Here is a 19,007-nt window from a genome sequence, read left to right on the forward strand (position 1 = left end):
CACACCGTTCTGGAAAAGGAAAACGATACTTTAGAAGTAAAAGTTCTAAACTGGGGTGAGGTCATTTTACCAGATTGGGAAGGTCTGAGCAGTCGACTGTAATCAGTTACTCAAAGGTAACTGTGTCGGAGCAACATGGGGGCTTTGAGTGAATATGTTCCTACTAGACAAAGAGTGGGACTATTGAATCATGAAAACCCAGATGACAAAACACAGAGGATAGCATGAAGCGAGAAGGAAGGTTGTATCAGACATAAAGACAAAAGAAACTTTGGCAAAGAGAACGTAAGAAAAATTCTTGCCAGTAAAACACAAAAAACACAATGTACATAAGGAATAAGGACAAGAACCCATTGGGAACCAGAAAGATAAACCTTGTGGAAGCAAAGGACATGGGAAAAGATTGGTGAACAGTTTGTGATTGTCATCCCTGAAGAGGAAAATAAAGTAAACTTTGTGATGAAGGGACATGAGTGTGAAACTTTGGTGGGAATAATCTGGTAACTGAGAAATACCAGAAGTTTGCTGATGACACAATTGTAGGCCGTATCTTGGGTAATGATGAGTTTGAGTACAGAGAGGAAATTAAGAACCTGGTGGCATGGTGCAAAGACAATAACCTATCCCTCAACGTCAGCAAGACGAAGGAATTGGTTGTTGATTTCAGAAGGAGTAGCGGACCGCACGACCCAATTCACATCGGTAGTGCGCAAGTGGAACAGGTCAAAAGCTTTAAGTTCCTTGGGGGCAATATCACAAATGACCTGACTTGGTCCGACCAAGCAGAGTTCACTGCCAAAAAGGCCCACCAGTGCCTTTACTTCCTGAGAAAACTAAAGAAATTTGGCCTGTCCCCTAAAACCCTCACTAATTTTTATAGATGCACCGTAGAAAGCATTCTTCTAGGGTGCATCACAACCTGGTATTATTAGTTTTCCTGTCCAAGACCGAAAGCAGCTGCAGAAGATCGTGAACACGGTGCAGCACATCACACAAACCAATCTTCCGTCCTTGGACTCACTTTACACTGCATGCTGTCGGAGCAGTGGTGCCAGAATAATCAAGGACACGACCCACCCAGCCAACACACTTTTCGTCCCTCTTCCCTCTGGGAGAAGGCTCAGGAGCTTGAAGACTCGTACGGTCAGATTTGGGAACAGCTTCTTTCCATCTGTGATAAAGACTGCTGAACGGATCCTGATCTGGATCTGGGCCGTACCCTCCAAATATCCGGACCTGCCTCTTGGTTTTTTGCACTATCTTACTTTCCATTTTTTCTATTTTCTATTTATGATTTATAATTTAAATTTTTAATATTTATTATCGATTTGTAATCCAGGGAGTGTGAAGCGCAGAATCAAATATCGCTGTGATGATTGTACGTTCTAGTATCAATTGTTTGGCGACAATAAAGTATAAATTATAATCAGGGGTTTATCATCACTGACAGCACATAAATTAATAGGAGAAATGCATCTCAGGCTGTTAAACTAAGTAACTGACAAAACTGCAGAAACTCTAACATCAAAATCTCAATCTTTTCTACCTATCTTATTGGAGGATTCCAGGGTTGCTAATGTTGTACTGACATTTTAAAAAGGAAGGAGGGTTTCGACAACATCAGCCTCATTACTGACGACCAATTAGTTTAATTCACTGTCCACTTGATTAACTTACTAACATCTCCCCATACAGAAAGGGTTGGAAAGCAAGGCTATGATTTCTAACTCTGTCTGCATGAAGAAATGGACCCCGGTGGAATGGGGGAGGTGGGCTGTGAGTGAGGAGCTCCCAGGACAGAGGGATGGGATTTACGGTGATCTCCAGGCTATGGTGGTCGACGGTTTGGCTCGGATAAGGGAGCACTCGAGGAGAGGGCTTAAGGATCAGGCTTAAATTTCTCAGAGCTATAGTTTCCATAGGTCTGGCTTTTTCGTGGTTGAGTTCACTCACCTTCTTCAGGATGATGTCGATATATCCAGCAATCAGCTGTGAGATTTGCTCTCCCTCAGTTGTCTGAACAGAGTAGTAACTTTCCTGGTACTCTCCAAAATCCTACAGTTGAACAGAGAGCAGAGTGAACTCTTAACATCCAGTGTCACGTACATCAGCATCTGGAGAGTGTGACACTACCTCTTTAATCTTCCCACAACTACGTAGGTTGGGGCTGGTGAGGGCCTCACCAATGTTAAATGGTGGAGACCACATCAGCCTTCTGCTCTCCGGGCGTTCAGTCTGGGTGTGAGCAGTAAACCCCCAAGAGTGCGAAGTCATGATTAAACTTCTCTCTACCCCCACCATCTCACACTACCTCTGAGACCAAACGCATCAGGAAAACTTGACCAAAATCCGTCGCCTTTCTTCAAAAGGCAGGTGTGCTGAACCGTGTAGATCATGTGCTCACTTGGTGCCCAACCCATAGTACAGTGGCAGCTGGAAAAACAAACTGTTGAAGGAACTGAGTGGATTGGGCAGCAACTGGAGAGAGAGACACTTGGGTTTGAGACCCGTACCAGGACTGAGAGTGTTGAGGAATGATCGCCAGTACATATGAGGGTGAGAGAGGGATGAGTTAGGTGCCAGAGGTGAGAGATGGAACCACAGAGGAAGGAGGATAGGAAGGGCAAAGAAATGCAGGTGGAGCGATGCTGTAGGTGAACTATTACCTACCAGCCCTGTCTCACCCCTCTCTCTCACTTTTTTATTCTGGCCATCTCCCTTTTTCACTTTCAGTAACAAAGTAGGGTCCAGACCTGAAATGTTGGCCATTTTTTCCCTCCACAGATGCTGCCTGATCCGGTGGTTCCTCTACACAAAATACTCTGCAGATGCTGAGGTCAAAGCAACACTCACAACATGCTGGAGGAACTCAGCAGGTCGGGCAGCATCCGTGGAAAAGATCGGTCCTGACGAAGGGTTCCGGCCCGAAACGTTGACTGATCGTTTCCATGGATGCTGCCCGACCTGCTGAGTTCCTCCAGCGTGTTGTGAGTGTTCCACTGGTTCCTCTTGCAGTTTGTTGTTGTTATTTTTTATTGCTCCAGATTCCTGCATCAGCAGTCTTATTTGCCACCTTGGCTGAGCTGTTTTGCTGATGTTCAGCTGTGCACCAGCCTCAGCTCAATGGGAGGCTCAGACATTGGAGGAATGGGAGCAGCGCATCACTAATATGGACGGGCAGACTACGGACTTTTAACAGGATAAAGCGTCTTTTGGAGAACCCCAGGGGACACAGGTACGACAGTAAAACCCCAACAGCAGCAAAGGCAGCTCAGAGGAAAGGGAAGGCACCAAACGCTGGCCACACTCCAAACCACTGCAACTGGCCAGTGCCCCTCACACTGTGCTGGGTCCTCAGCAACGTCTGAACAAGTCAAAGACGGCTGCATCGCTGCACTACAGCAGACAGGAAGACCTTACAACGGGTAGTCAGAGCTGCCCTACGCATCACCGGCACCAGTCTACCTGCCATCAAGGACATAGAGTATATACAGAAAGGTGCCAGGAAAAGGCCAGCAAAATCTTGAAGGATCCCATCCACCCTGCTCATGGACTGTTTGTCCCACCCCCATCAGGGAGGAGGTTACGTCGGATACACACTAGGACCACCAGACTCAAAAAAGTTACCTTCCCCAAACAGCAAGGCTGATCAACACCTCCAGCCCTCTAACACACCCTACCAACCCACCCCACCACCATTACTTTATTGTCTTTTAGTCACCTTACGTATAGACATTCCTGTACCTAGTATCACCTTATGTACATACAATCAATTCATGTATACAAGCTATCTTATGTATTACATTTACTATGTTTTTCTAATTATTATGTTCTTTATCTTAGTCTGTTTTTATATGCTGCAGTAGATTCAGGAGTAACAATAATTTCCTCCACCTTAACAGTTGTGTACTAGAAATGACACCTTAAAACTTGACTCTCAAAACCAGAGCGACTACCTGTTAACAGGCAATGCCCTACCAGAGTAAAGCTCTTTGGAGAAGCAGCCCAACGCTTGACAGTAGTCAGAGGCCACTCCTGCATCACTTCCTTGGTCTTTTCATCCACTCGCATCACTGAATCTTTGGTGACACCCAGTAGTCGAGGCACCAATTTGTTTTTCCCCTTCATCTTCTCCTGAAGAACAAAACATGGGTACTTGTGAAAACTGGTCAATTAAGCACACTGCAAATTTGAATTGAATTGACTTTATTTCTTACATCCTTCACATACGTGAGGAGTAAAAATCTTAACATAGTAATTTGTCATAAATAGTATGTACAACAGGACAGTCAATATAGCATAGAAATTGATACAATTACATATATCAGCATTAATGGTGTCTGATGGCCTGGTGGAAGAAGCTGGAACAGTTTGTGGTTGGGGTGCCTCGGGTCCCCAATAATCCTTCGGGCCCTTTTTACGCATCCGTCTCTGTAAATGTCCCGATTAGTGGGACGTTCACATCTACAGATGCGCTGGGCTGTCTGCACCACGCTCTGCAGAGTCCTGCAATTGAGGGAATTACAGTTCTCATACCAGGCAGTGATGCAGCCAGTCAGGATGCTCTCAGTTGTGCCCTGTAGAAAGTCCTTGGGATTTGGGGATTCATGCCAAACTCTTCAACCGTCTGAGGTGAAAGAAGTGCTGTTGTGCTTTTTTACACCACACAGCCAGTATGTACAGACCATGTGAGATCCTCAGTGATGTGTATGCTGAGGAACTTAAAGCTGTTCACCCTCTTAACCCCAGATCCACCGATGTCAATAGGGGCGAGCCTGTCTCCATTCCTCTTGTAGTCCACAATCAGCTCCTTTGTTTTTGCGACGTTGAGGGAGAGGTTGTTTTCTTGACACCACTGTGTCAGGGTGATGACTTCCTCTCTGTAGGCTGCCTCATTGTTTGAGATAAGGCCAATCAATGTATTATCGTCAGCAAATTTAATTAACAGATTGGAGCTGTGGGTGATGACACAGTCTTCGGTGTACAGAGAGTAAAGGAGGGACCTTAGAACACAGCCCTGTGGTGCTCCTGTGATGACAGTCAGAGGGGCAGAGTTGAGGGAGCCCACTCTTACCACCTGCCGGTGATCTGACAGGAAGACCCGGATCTAGCTGCACAAGGCATGGTGAAGGTTGAGGTCTCTGAGCTTCTTATCAAGTTCTTGACAAGCATTTGTTATGTTTTGAAACTCCAGAAACAAATCAGAAGAAAGCTATGGGAGCCGGGAGATGTGTGTATACACATCTCTTAAGTGAAGTGCATACATATGACAAGGTGACATAATATCGTATACCATTCACATACTTTTACATATAACCTACAATGAATTGTGTAAACAAGCAAAGAATGCTTAGTCAAACAATATTTTCACAAGATTACACAAATATTAATGAAATATTAAATACACAATACCATCCATACATTGAACATGCACGTTGAGTTCCTCCAGCATTTTGTGTGTTGCTCTACATTTTCAGTGTTTGGAACTGATCAACTGCCATAATATTTTCCTCCTTAATCTATGTACTATATTCATTTAGCTACTGCGAGGATGCCACGTACTCCTGGAGTTCATATGGAAGAGAACCCTAAGGGCCAGCAACAAAGCTAGATTGAATTTCAGGAAGCCAAGATGATCCCGAGTCTCTCAGCTCTGTGAAAGGTCCCAGTGTTTTCAAACCAATCCCATTGCAATGTGTGGAAGGAGCTTGGCGACTGAGGATGAACCAGCGAGAGGTGCAAAGCCTGCACGTCCAGATGTTGTGGGTTCCAGATCAGGACAGATCCTCTGGCACTATGAGAAGCCTCTCCTCTGGACGGTTGATGTAGAAGGAGGAGGGGAGGCTATCTGCAGCCATGTTTCCAACCTGGAGTGACTGAAAGCCATGTAAATACATGTAAACAGGAGAAATTCCTACCTTCACCAGAAAGAACGACACCCCGTAGGTTCGTAGTGAGCGGGCCAGCTTAACGTATTTCACTTTCGCTTCAATTTCAGTCATTTCCCCGCAGTTTTTGTGTTCCTGAGAAGCAAAATTATAAAATTTAATCTCCTTGTTCACTGAACGAACCAACAAAGACCAGCTGTTTATGAACAGATGTAAATCCGTGGCCCCTCTTCAGCAGTCTGCTGCACATTGCTTTCCACTCATGTCTCTCTTCAACTCATCTAAGACAACACGTAGAAAGGCAGAACATGATGGGAGAGAGGCTGGAACAGTGGTGCTCCAGCAAGTGTACTTGTTTCACAACTCCAGTGGCGTGAGTCCAATCCTCATCTCCTGCACTGCTTCAGTAGAGTTCGTGTTCTCCCCAATTCTTCTCCTCTGCTGTCAGATTTCTACTCAGTCCATGAACCCTGGAACACCACCTCACTATTCCTCTTTTTCACTATCTATTTATTTCTTATTGTACCTCATGGGTAAAGCCAACTCCACCTTGAGTAACACGCATCAAAGTTGCTGGTGAACGCAGCAGGCCAAGTAGCATCTCTAGGAAGAGGTACAGTCGACGTTTCAGGCCGAGACCCTTCGTCAGGACTAACTGAAGGAAGAGTGAGTAAGGGATTTGAAAGTGGGAGGGGGAGGGGGAGATCCAAAATGATAGGAGAAGACAGGAGGGGGAGGGATGGAGCCAAGAGCTGGACAGGTGATTGGCAAAAGGGATATGAGAGGATCATGGGACAGGACGTCCGGGGAGAAAGAAGGGGGGGGAACCCAGAGGATGGGCAAGGGGTATAGTCAGAGGGACAGAGGGAGAAAAAGGAGAGAGAGAGAAAGAATGTGTGTATATAAATAAATAACGGATGGGGTATGAGGGGGAGGTGGGGCATTAGCGGAAGTTAGAGAAGTCAATGTTCATGCCATCAGGTTGGAGGCTACCCAGACGGAATATAAGGTGTTGTTCCTCCAACCTGAGTGTGGCTTCATCTTGACAGTAGAGGAGGCCGTGGATAGACATGTCAGAATGGGAATGGAATGTGGAATTAAAATGTGTGGCCACTGGGAGATCCTGCTTTCTCTGGCGGACAGAGCAGCCTTGAGTGCTCCATCTACATGGAGCGCTGTCACAGGAAAGCAGTATCCATCGTCTGGGACCCTCGCCACTCAGGATATGCTCTCTACTGACTGCTGCTATCAGGAAGAAGGTAGAGGGGCCTCAGGGATCACACCACCAGGTTCAGTAACAATTACTGCCCCTCAACCATCAGGCTTTTAAATCAGAGGGGAGAACTTCACTTGCCCCATCACTGAACTGTTCCCACAACCTGCGGACTCGCTTTCAAGGACCCTTCATCTCATGTTTGTGATATTTATTGCTTGCTTGCTTATTCTTTTTTCTTTCTTTTGTATTTGCAGTTTTTTGTCTTTGGCACTCTGGCTGTCTCCGCCCCGTTGGGTGCAGACTTTCATTGATTCTATTATGGTTATTAGATTTATTGAGTATGCCCACAAGAAAATGAATCTCAGGCTTCTATATAATGACATCAATGTACTTTGATAATAAATTTACTTTGATCTTTATTGTAATTGTTTTTATGTTTTGCAATGTCCTGCTGGCACAAAGCAATAAACTTCACAACATATGCCACTGTGCCCGGGAATGGCATAGCCCAGGGGGTTGCAGAGATCCGAACGGCTGCGGGAAATATGGGGAATGGGATCAGAGTGCTCAGAAGAACAGAAATGGGGGCCCTCAACGTACAACAGACACCAGGTAGGGATCTTGGAAGAAACACCTCTACCTAAAGTAGTGAAGCTGTGGAACTCTAAACCACATAGAGGGGGCTCCAAACCCTCAGGCAAAGTGGAGAAGCACAACACAGAAAATGTAGAATAAGGAGTGGCAGAGAACTGTGTGGAATAGAAACAGGAGCTGAGAGGCCATTCTCTTTTGATCACGTCACACAACAATAAGGTCAGCATTCTCTTTTCAGGTTCTCTCACCTTTCTGACGCATGGCCCACCCGTCTCACGTATTCCACAGTGGGGTGCTCCACTTCTCAGCCTTACAACTCTTGAAGCTGAATGCCCGAGCACTGATGGCAATCCGTTCAATTCATAAAGCAAAATCCATTGTGGGGATGGGGAGGGGAATTGAAACGTCTGGCAACTGGGAGCTCCAGACGGCCACAGCAGACACAGCAAAGGTGCTCTATACCCAGATACCCAGTCTGCATCCAGTCTCACCGATGTAGAGGAGACCACATCGGCAGCAGTAAAAGCAATAGTTTACACCAGGAGGTTGGCATGTGAAGGGCCATTTAGAGCTCTGGATGGTGGTGGGGAAGGAGGTGGAGAGCCAGGTGTTGTATCTCATATGGTTACACGGGTAAGAGTCTGGCGATGGAGGGAGATCAATAGAGGAGGGAGGAGTGGAGCAGGCAGTCACAGAGAATGATTCCCTCAGAAAGTAGTGAGAAGGGAAGGTGGGGCTTCCAGTGGAATCACTTGACTGAATAGGTGAAAGATGAGGACCGAGGGAACCCTATCTCCGTTCTCTCTGGGGAAATGGTTGGGTGGGGGGGTTGGTAAGGGAAGAAGTGTGGGAAATAGAGGAGATGCAGTTGGTTCCATCATAAACAGTGGGGGCGGGGGGAATATCCCCTTTTCTGAAAAAGGAAGGACACTACAAATCCTTGGGAGTGGAACCAACGCATCCAAGACAGAAGAACTGAGCAAAAAAAAAAAGGTAGTATCAGGCCTCAGTGGGGAGATCGCAGCCAGAAGTGGTCTTGGACTGAATAAAGGAACCACGTCTCTAGGCCGTGGTGGACTGGCAGCTAATACGATCAGCAAGCAGCACAAGGAAAGACTATCAGGACTCTGTGTGACTGCAGATATTCCAATCAGCCCACAGCCGTAGATGCTGGAAGGTGGAGAACAGGCAGCAGGGCATGCCGGCGGGTACGGGACAGACACAGTGGCCGGGGAGGTGACTGCTGTCCAATACTCAGTTCCACTTTGTGACCAGCAGGCTGGAACAGATCAGACCAAATACTTCCTGAAAACTTATTTTCAGTGAATATGAAGCAGCTTCTATACCTGAAATATCTTTTTCTCTGCATTTCTCTGCTTGATGTACTCCTTGGGCAGAAACTCCTTCAGACTGGAAGACAGTGAGTGGATGTGTTAGAGTCAGCAGCCAGTACCAGTCCATTTCAGCAGTTCCCATCACACCCACAAAGCCCTTCTCCTGCCAAGCTCACAACTATGATACTCCTGAATCCACACTCACCCCCACAGCCCTCCCACCCATTTCCAGCCCAGTAACCAAACCCAAGCCCCCATCATGGTCTGGTACAGCAATTCAAATGAACAAGCACATAAGAAGCTGCTGAGTGTAGTGAATTTTGCCCAATACATCATGGGCACATTGGCAACACCTACAGGAAGCAGTGCCTCAAAAAGCCAATGTCCATCACCAGGTTCAAGAACAGCTATTATCCCTTCAACCATTCGGTTCGTGAGCCGACCTGCACAACTCCAATCACTACTTCAGTATAGCAACACTATGGCCACTTTGATCACGCGTACATATTTTATTCAAATTGTGTTATTTTGTTATAAAGTCATGTACATTTTATATTTAGTTTTTTTTGGATGGATGCTGCTTATGTGCACACATGTACTTTGCCTCTGATCCTGAAACCCACTTCACCAGATCAGCCCATTCTGCAGCCCGAACCAGCACCTTCCAACTTGTATTCTGCATGGAGGCCGGTGACCAGTGGTGTGCCTCAGGGATCTGTTCTGGGACCTCTTACTCTTTGTGATTTTTATAAATGACCTGGATGAGGAAGTGGAGGGATGGGTTAGTAAATTTGCTGATGACACAAAAGTTGGGGGTGTTGTGGATAGTGTGAAGGGCTGTCAGAGGTTACAGTGGGACATTGATAGGATGCAAAACTGGGCTGAGAAGTGGCAGATGGAGTTCAACCCAGATAAGTGTGAGGTGGTTCATTTTAGTAGGTTAAATATGATGCCAGAATATAGTATTAATGGTAAGACTCTTGGCAGTGTAGAGGATCGGAGGGATCTTGGGGTCCAAGTCCATAGGACACTCAGAGCTGCTACGCAGGTTGACTGTGTGGTTCAGAAGGCATACAGTGCATTGGCCTTCATCAGCCGTGGGATTGAGTTTAAGAGCAGAGAGGTAATGTTACAGCTATATAGGACCCTGGTCAGACCCCACTTAGAGTACTGTGCTCAGTTCTGGTCCCCTCACTATAGGAAGGTTGTGGAAGCCATGGAGAGGGTGCAGAGGAGATTTATCAGGATGTTGCCTGGATTGGGGAGAATACCCTATCAGAATAGTTGAGTGAACTCGGCCTTTTCTCCTTGGAGTGGCGGAGGATGAGAAGTGTATAAGATGATGAGAGGCATTGATCATGCAGATAGTCAGAGACTTTTTCACAGGTCTGAAATGGCTAGCATGAGAGGGCACAGTTTTAAGGTACTTGGAAGTAGGTACAAAGGAGAGGGGCAAGTTTTTGTTTTTACAGAGAGTGGTGAGTGCATGGAATGGGCTGCCGGCGATGGTGGTGGAGGTAGATACGATAGGGTGTTTTAAGAGACTCCTGGATAGGTACATGGAGCTTAGAAAAATAGAGGGCTATGGGTAACCCTAGGTAATTTCTAAAATAAGGACATGTTCGGCACGGCATTGTGGGCCGAAGGGCCTGTATTGTGCTGTAGGTTTTCTATGTTTCTAAACTTGCAGAGACCTGGCTGCATGACGGCCAGGTCTGGCATATCAATGTTCCTAAGTTTTGTTGCTTTCGATGTAATGGTTTAAAGTGGTAGAGGGGAGACTGAAAGAGTACACACTGGAGGGCCCATTCACTGAGGCAATTCGGGTAGAGCTCCGAAATAAGAAACTTATTGGGATTATACAGCAGGCCCCCACAGAGAGGTGCAGTAGCAAATATAGGAGACAGATTATAGAAGGATGCAGAAACTAAAGAATTGGCATACTGAGGGGACTTCCGTTTCCCAGTATTTGTTGGAACATCCTCAATACAAAAGGCTCAGATGGGATGAGAATCCTTCTGTGCAGTCTGTGCTTGACATCAGAGCAAGCAGCTGAGATACTATGGGAGCACTTTGTGTCGATATTTACCATGAAAGAGGATTTTGAGGATACTGAGAACAAAGTGGGACATGCTACTGTGCCAGGACATTTTGTGATTGGGGGGGGTGGGGTGGATTTTGGGATTAAGGTAGTTTAAATGCCAGGATATTGTTGGAGCTTTGACAAGGAACTTTCTTTCCTCACTAGCAGCGGATTAGATCCCAGGGGACTGGAGAGTGGCAAATGTTGTGCCTTTCTTCGAGAATAATCCAGGTAATTATTTGCCAGTGAGCCTCGTATCAGTGGTAGGGAAGCTACCGGAGCAGACTTATCCACATTTGGTTGGGTGTGTCTGCTTAGGGACAGTCAGCGTGACTTTATGCAGGGCAGGTCATGCCTTATAAACTTGATTCGGTCTTTGAGGTGGTGAGAAGGGAGCTTATTGAGGGCAAAGCAGTTCAGTAAGGCATTTGATAAGGTCCCTCATGTATGCAAGAGATCTAGGCTGAATTACAAATCTGGATTCAGAACTGACTTGCCCAGAGAAGACAGAGAATATTGATGGAAGGCTGTCATTCCGCCTGGATGGTGGTGTTCTGCAAACATCCGTACAGGGACCTCTGTTGTTTGTGATACATAGCAAAGATTTGGATGAAAATGTAGATAAGTGAATCAGCAAGTCTGCAGATAACACTAAGATTGGCAGGTTTATGAGCCGTGTAAAGAAGTAGCAGAGAATACAGCAGGACATGGCTCAGTTACAGATAAGGGCAGATGGAGTTTTCTTCCAGTCAAGTGAGGGTGCTGCACTTCAGGATATCAAATGAAAGAAGAAAGTATTAATTAATGATGGATCACTTAAATCATTGAGGTGCAGAAGGAACTTGGAGTCCAGGTCAATATCTTATTGGTAGAGCTGTTGAATACAACAGTAAGGATGTCATGCTGCAGCTATACGAAACATTAGACAGGCAGTACTGAGAGCATTATGTGCCTGTCAGGTCACCCCAATGTAGGAAGGACTGTGGAAAGGGGGCAGAAGAGATATACAGGATGCTACATGGATTGGAGGGCATGAGCCATAAGGAAAGGTTGGGCAAACCTGAGGCCTTCTCCCCAGCGAGGAGAGAGCATTTTAAAATTATGAGAGGCACGGATAGGATAGAGTCTTTTTTTCCCCAAAGTAGGGGAAATCCTCGCACCCCCAGGGCTGGTGGGAGATTCTAAGGGGTTGATAAAGATAAAAGGAGTGGTGGAGGGGGGCTGTTGGTAGCAAGGGGGCAGCTGACGGATTACAGGCTGAATTAAAGTAATTAATTACTTAAGAAATTAAGAAATGAAATGGTCAGATCTTCTCTCAATCCAAATTCCAGATTGGGTAATAAATCCATTCCCGAACACTTGTAAGGAGGAATTAACAAGAAGCATGCAGGAAGAACTGATCTCACTACAAAATGACTTTGAGCTAAAGCCAAGTTTCAAAAAAGCACATGAAGAGCTTGGTTGCAGAATGAACTCTCTGAATGCTATCTTGCACTATGGAAAAAGGTCAAGATGTTCGTTATTGCCTTTGCAACATCATATTCAGTGGAATGCAGTTTCAGAACAGTTGCCCAACCTTTTTTTAAAACAACAAAACAAACTGCAAATTACAGAACGTGGGGTTCTGAGACCCTTTCTGAGTGACGTTCAGCCTGATGCTGGGAAGCTGCAAACACTGCATCAAACTCATCTATCTCACCGAACGGTGAAAGAGCAACGAAGTAGTGAATAGTTGGACTACCAAGGTACGCTCCAAAATTGTCAATGAAAATTGATTTTAATGTATTTAAATCAAGAAATAATAATATTTGTAGCTTAAAATAGATTTGAATAATTTTTGCAATTATTTGTCACTACTTTGAATTTGCAGTTCCCATTTTCTTTCACTGTGCACTGTAAATCAAAATTCCCTATAGTTTTTATCTTCTGGCTGGAAAGGAAAAGGTGCTGTGGTCTGGAAGCCAAGGGGGTAGTAACCCAGAAAGTTTTGGAGCCCACTGGGACAGACAGTCAGAATCTGTTCCCCAGTGTAGAACTGTCAAACACCAGAGAATATGCTTTAAAGGTTAGAGAGAAGTTTCAAGACAAAGAGACGTGCATGTTTTTTGAGGTGCCTGTAATGGGTGTAGTAGTGGAAAGCAGGCAGTTTGGTGGAGTTTAAGGTAGACGCATGAATACGAAGGGAATGGAGGGATATTGATGACACACAGGAGGGCATTTTGTATAAACTGGCATCAAGGTTGGCACAGCATTGTGGGCTGAATGGCCCGCCAGTGCTTATTTATTTTATTTAGCGCTACAGTGCGGAGTGGGCCCTTTCAGCCTTCCCAGCCACGTTGCCCCAGCAACCCCACAACCCTGATGAACCCGAACCTAATCACGGGACAAGTTAAAGTGACCAAGCCTACCTGGTACGCCTTTGGATTGTGGGAGTAACCAGAGGACCTGGGGCAAACCCAGACATTTCATGGGGAGGACACACAGACACTCCTTACAGAGCAACTGAACCCCAAACTCCGGAATGCCCCAAGTTGTAACAGCAAACTGCTACACTACCATGGCGCCTGTGCTGCTCTGTGTTCTATTATCTTCCTGTCACATACCAAGTTTTCACCCTCCACAACCAAGCCCCATACTTAAAGACCCCCACCACACCCCCCACCCCGTCGCACATGATCCGACTCTCCATCCTACGACTAACCAGCCGCTCCCTGCCTCCCTGATGGCTGCTCATCAGCATGGGCCTAAATGACAACACAGAACCATCGCCGATCATAGACTTGCCCTCAGTCCCCACCCCAGACACATCATTACTGCAGCAGACGTACTCCAGAAATCCAGCCTTGTGCTTGTGCTCAACGTGGGCCCCAAACTGGATGTGAGCCTGAATGCCACCAAACTCACAGGCTTTCTCAAAGGAAACTGGGTGTGAGCCATTCAGAATATCATCCCGTGCCTGTTAAAAAGAAAAATGCATGTCCAGTTAGCCACGGGTATAAACTCACCCCAGTTCACTTCATGGTAAGGGAAACTGGGCTCCAGAGGGACAGGGAGAGGGGACAGCGACGGTGACACTGAAACACACCACAGGTCAGAGATTACCAACCGATTCCATCTCCTTTTCACGGGGACCACCGTGGTGAGTTCATTATCTTTGGCAGCTGCCTCACAACGTGGGTGGGCAGTGAAGAGTCTCCAACTGCTGCAGCCAATGGCTGTCAAGCAGCCCGCTCTAAAGTCCTTCAGCTATTGATGTGGAACGTCGGAGCTCCTGTCACCCTCCAGCATCAGCAGCACCCATCGCTGCCCACACTTCCCCTTCGGGGTACCAGCATTCAGACTGTGGACCAGGTCCAGTTCTCTCTGGCTTGAGCTTTGAGCTCAGCCTGGGCAGAGCCCCAGCTCTCATTCCACCCCTCCTGGAGGAATGAGAGAAAATCCAGTTGATCATTTCCACAACCTTGATATTTGTGGTCTTCACTGAGGCCCTGGGGCTAGAAACTGCATCCAGCTCAAAATGCAATCTGACTGTGGCATGACAAGCTCGAAAACCAGTTCACATCTGTGTGGCAGAGGCTGCACTGGAACTGTAAACATGTGAACACAGATAGCTTCAGACACCGTCCTCAACGGGCTTTCCACCAACTTGCTCTGGCCTGGTGTCCTTTACCTGTACGTAAAGCAGGTTAAGCTGCACCGGGTCTCGGGAGTCCACATTCTGATCGGAATAGAAGAACTTGCGCCTCAGCAGCAGGGTTTCATTTTCATCGACACCTTGTTCCCGGAACGTCCGACTGTGGTCCAACCAGTTCACTGCCGGAGACAGAAATATCATGAGCCACCCACATACCTCATCCCAGCCACAATACTGACACCACTCACCACAGCAGCACCTTCACAATTAACTCTGCACTGACGCCCAAAAATCACACTGCCAACCCGTTACATTGTACGACCCTTTGAATGAGTTCCAATTAGTCTCCTATCTTACACCCCCACCCTCCTTTAAGATCAGAAGATAGAAACATAGAAACGAAGAAACATAGAAAACTTACAGCACAATATAGGCCCCTTGGCCCTCAAAGCTTGGCCGAACATGACCCTACCTTAGAAATTACTAGGCTTACCCATAGCCCTCTATTTTTCTAAGCTCCATGTACCTATCCAAAAGTCTCTTAAAAGATAAATCAGAAGTTTCTCTGCCATTCTGTATCATTGCTAAGCTTGTTGTTTCTGCTCTGTGCCTACAGCCCTTGATTCTGAAAGAATTTAGGATTCCATCAGTCCTGGGGTGAAATGGTTCTGAAGACTCACAACCTTCGTGAAGAAATTTGTTTTAATTTCAGCTCTGAATGGCTGACCATTTATCCTCAGAGAACAAACCTGATTCTAGAACCTCCAAAAAGAAAGCAGCCTCTGCGAATCGAGCCTATCAACACCTGCACACATCGTAGCATTCTCACTGTTTCAGGCTCCTTGACCAAAGACCTCTGGCCACGATCCTTCCTGTGTGGTAGAGCCTGCCCTACTTCTCCATCCTTCACCAGACCTCCTCTGCTCCAAGGAGGACCCTCAGAGTCTCCATCGCCACTCTTCCACAGTGTCCCTAACTTGGGATTTACAGATTGGAAGGAAGGGCTAACAACATTCTCTCTTCTGCCCTCTCCATCGGACAGAAGACACAAAATCCTGAAAGCACATATTGTTTGAAACAACATAGCTTTAAACCAGAGCTTCCAATGTTTTTTTATGACCAATTCCATTAAGCAAGGGGTACGTGGAACCCAGTCTGTGAACCTCAGCCTTTGACAAGGACATCTGGGTTGGAGTACTCTTTCTTCTGAGTAAATATATCAGCTTATCATTGTTGCTTACTTCCTAAGCCCCAATAACTCCGATGACAAGAAATGCACTGACTGCCCCCATGAACCTACAGTCATCATCCGTGTGTAGCTTGGCTTTCAACTTCTCCATCTTCTTTTCATCCCGTAACAAGGTTCGGTCTTTCTTCAGCGTGCCAGTCCCTTCGTCTTTTTTCTCTTCAATAATGTCTTGGATCAATGAATATTCTTCATAGTTGGTGATGCCTGAAATTAAAGCAATACCATCAGTCAGGTACAAGGTAAAAGGCAGAGAGCAGAGAGACCATAAGAGTGACATGGTGGCAGTTTTACAGCGAGACCACACATGTCAGAAGTCTCCACTCCAGACCTGCAGGAGGAGGGAGAGCACTGCACTGTCAAAGGGCTCTCAGATGTAAAGGAACTAATTTGAGGAAGAGCTAGGGAGATCATACAGTGCTCAAACAGACAACGCCAGAACCAATCAGGTCAGACAGCACTTGCATTGAGACAAAGAGAGTCAACATTTCAAACTAAGAGTCTTTGTCAGAATTAGAAAGTTGGCAAGTCAGCTTTACTTTGTAGGGCGGGCCAAGGGTGCAGAGAAAAAAAGGGAATAGCTGCAGGGAGGGGCAGTTGTCCAATAATTGCCTTGGGAGCCATTTAGTTGGGAATTAGGAAGACTCAGGAATCCTGACAATTATTGCAGGGAGTACGGCACACAGAACAGGAACACGAGGAAATCTGCAGATGCTGGAAATGCAAGCAACACACACAAAATACTGGTGAATGCAGCAGGTCAGGCAGCATCTTTAGGAAGAAGTACAGTCGACGTTTCGGGCCGAGACCCTTCGTCAGGACTAACTGAAAGAAGAGATAGTAAGAGATTTGAAAGTGAGAGGGGGAGGGGGAGATCCGAACTGATAGGAGGAAACAGGAGGGGGAGGGATGGAGCCAAGAGCTGGACAGGTGATTGGCAAAAGGGATACAAGGCTGGAGAAGGGAGAGGATCATGGGATGGGAGGCCTAAGGAGAAAGAAAGGGGGAGGGGAGCACCAGAGGAAGATGAAGAGCAGGCAAGGAGTTACTGTGGGAGGGACAGGGAGAGAAAAAAGAGAGAGGGGAAAAAAAGGAAAAAAATAATAAATACATAAATAATTAAGGGATGGGGTAAGAAGGGGAGGAGGGGCATTAACGGAAGTTAGAGAAGTCAACGTTCATGCCATCAGGTTGGAGGCTACCCAGATAGAATATGTGTTGTTCCTCCAACCTGAGTGTGACATGGGAAATCCTGCTTTCTCTGGTGGACAGAGCGTAGGTGTTCAGCGAAATGGTCTCCCAGCCTGCGTCGGGTCTCGCCAATATATAGAAGGCTGCTCCGGGAACACCGGACGTAGTATATCACCCCAGTCGACTCACAGGTGAAGTGTCGCCTCACCTGGAAGGACTGTCTGGGGCCCTGAATGGTGGTGAGGGAGGAAGTGTAAGGGCATGTATACAAGGCTAAGTGCCGGGAGGGAGATCGGTTGCAAGGGATGGGGGGATATGAATGGACAAGGAAGTCGCATAGGGAGCAACAGGAGACGTTTTAACACAACGGAGGCGTCACGGTATTACAGCTTGGGACATCGGAGTTCAGAGTTCAATTCCAGCACCTTCTGTAAGGAGTTTGTATGTTCCACCCGTGACCATGTGGGTTTCCTCCAGGTGCTCCCACAGTCCAAAGGCACACAGGGTTAGTTGGCTACCTGGTCATTATAAATTGTACTATGTTTAGGCTAGAGTTAAACAGGGCGGCTCATTAGTTCGGAGGGGCCTGTTCCATGCTGTATTTCTAAACAAATAAATAGCTGTAAAATAAACAACTTTCCAGGACTCTGGTAGGGCTGCACCCGGATTACTGTGGTCTGCATATAAAGGATATACTTGTGCTTAAAGCAGCACAGACAATTGCAAACAGAAAGCGTTGGACATACTGAAACAGTAGCTCTGTTTCTCTCTACACAGATGTGGGCCAAGCAGCTGGGTGTTTCCGGCGTTAGCTCCTGGGATGGAGGTGAAGCAAGAAGAAAGGATGGGCAGCTCAGGTCTCCACCCAGTGAGCTGAGCAGAATGAGGTGAATGCTGAAAGAATGTCTGTTCAGGTGGGGGAATCTGGAACACAGCATCATTACCCCAGGATAAAGCTTTGCTCACTTCACACAGAGATGAGGAGGAAAAACTTCAGAGGATTGTAAATCCTTGGGACTACTTCCCCACAGAGCTGTGGTGGGGCAATCACAGAATTATCCTGCATGGAAACAGGTCCTTTGGCCCATCTCATCCAGGGTGATCGAAGTATCTACCTGAGCTAGTCCCATTTGCCGGCATCTGGAGCATTTAAACCAGTTGTCCACAACCACCAGGCTACGGACCAATACCGGGCCGCAAAGCATGCAGGGGTGCAGCGGTAGCCAGGACACACCCAGCACATCTTTAAGAAAAAAGCCAAAATAAACAAGCTAATTAATTAGGTGCCGCCCGGCACGTGAATGTCGGCCCAGATCAGAGGCGATTGCTGATTTCACTTGTTCTACGCAATCACAATCGCCCCTGATCTGGGCCGACATTTACATGCCGGGCGGTACTTAATTAATTAGCTTGTTTATTTTGGCTTTTTTCTTAAGGATGTGCTGGGTGCGTCCTGGCTACCGCTGCACCCCTGCATGCTTCGCGGCCCGGAGGTTGGGGACCACTGATTTAAACCATCAAGGCAGTATTGTCCTTCCAACCTGTAACTGACAGATCAGCCACGACCTTATTGAATGACAGATGAGGTTTGAGGGGCTAGTTGTTCTCTTCCCACTGCTGTTCCCCGTTCTGGTTGGAGAGAAGGGAGAGAATGGGCAAGAGCAGGTGTATGGGAAATAGATGAGATGCCATTTGGAGCCTCATCAACTACAGTATACAATTCACTAACATCCCCTGAAAAAGAGATTTGAATATGGAATATGTGAAAATGATTGCAAGTGCAAATTGGTGGCAAAAACAATAATCCTTTCTGGTTCTCTG

General features: G+C 46.6%; 1 protein-coding gene across 5 annotated transcripts in view; it reads right to left on the minus strand.

Moving 5' to 3' along the window:
• tln2b (talin 2b) overlaps window positions 1-19,007 on the minus strand; it is a 316,251-nt gene that overhangs the window by 165,297 nt on the left and 131,947 nt on the right. For all 5 annotated transcript variants that reach the window (XM_072282202.1, XM_072282201.1, XM_072282200.1 and 2 more), the window contains 7 exons: window positions 16,050-16,202; window positions 14,786-14,928; window positions 13,944-14,071; window positions 9,045-9,108; window positions 5,919-6,023; window positions 3,979-4,134; window positions 1,954-2,055 (listed from right to left, as the gene is read on the minus strand). In XM_072282202.1, coding sequence (XP_072138303.1) covers window positions 1,954-2,055; window positions 3,979-4,134; window positions 5,919-6,023; window positions 9,045-9,108; window positions 13,944-14,071; window positions 14,786-14,928; window positions 16,050-16,202 — 851 coding nt within the window. The remainder of the gene's footprint in view (window positions 1-1,953; window positions 2,056-3,978; window positions 4,135-5,918; window positions 6,024-9,044; window positions 9,109-13,943; window positions 14,072-14,785; window positions 14,929-16,049; window positions 16,203-19,007) is intronic.

Source organism: Mobula birostris, chromosome 18, assembly GCF_030028105.1.
Source record: "Mobula birostris isolate sMobBir1 chromosome 18, sMobBir1.hap1, whole genome shotgun sequence".
NCBI lineage: Eukaryota > Metazoa > Chordata > Chondrichthyes > Myliobatiformes > Myliobatidae > Mobula > Mobula birostris.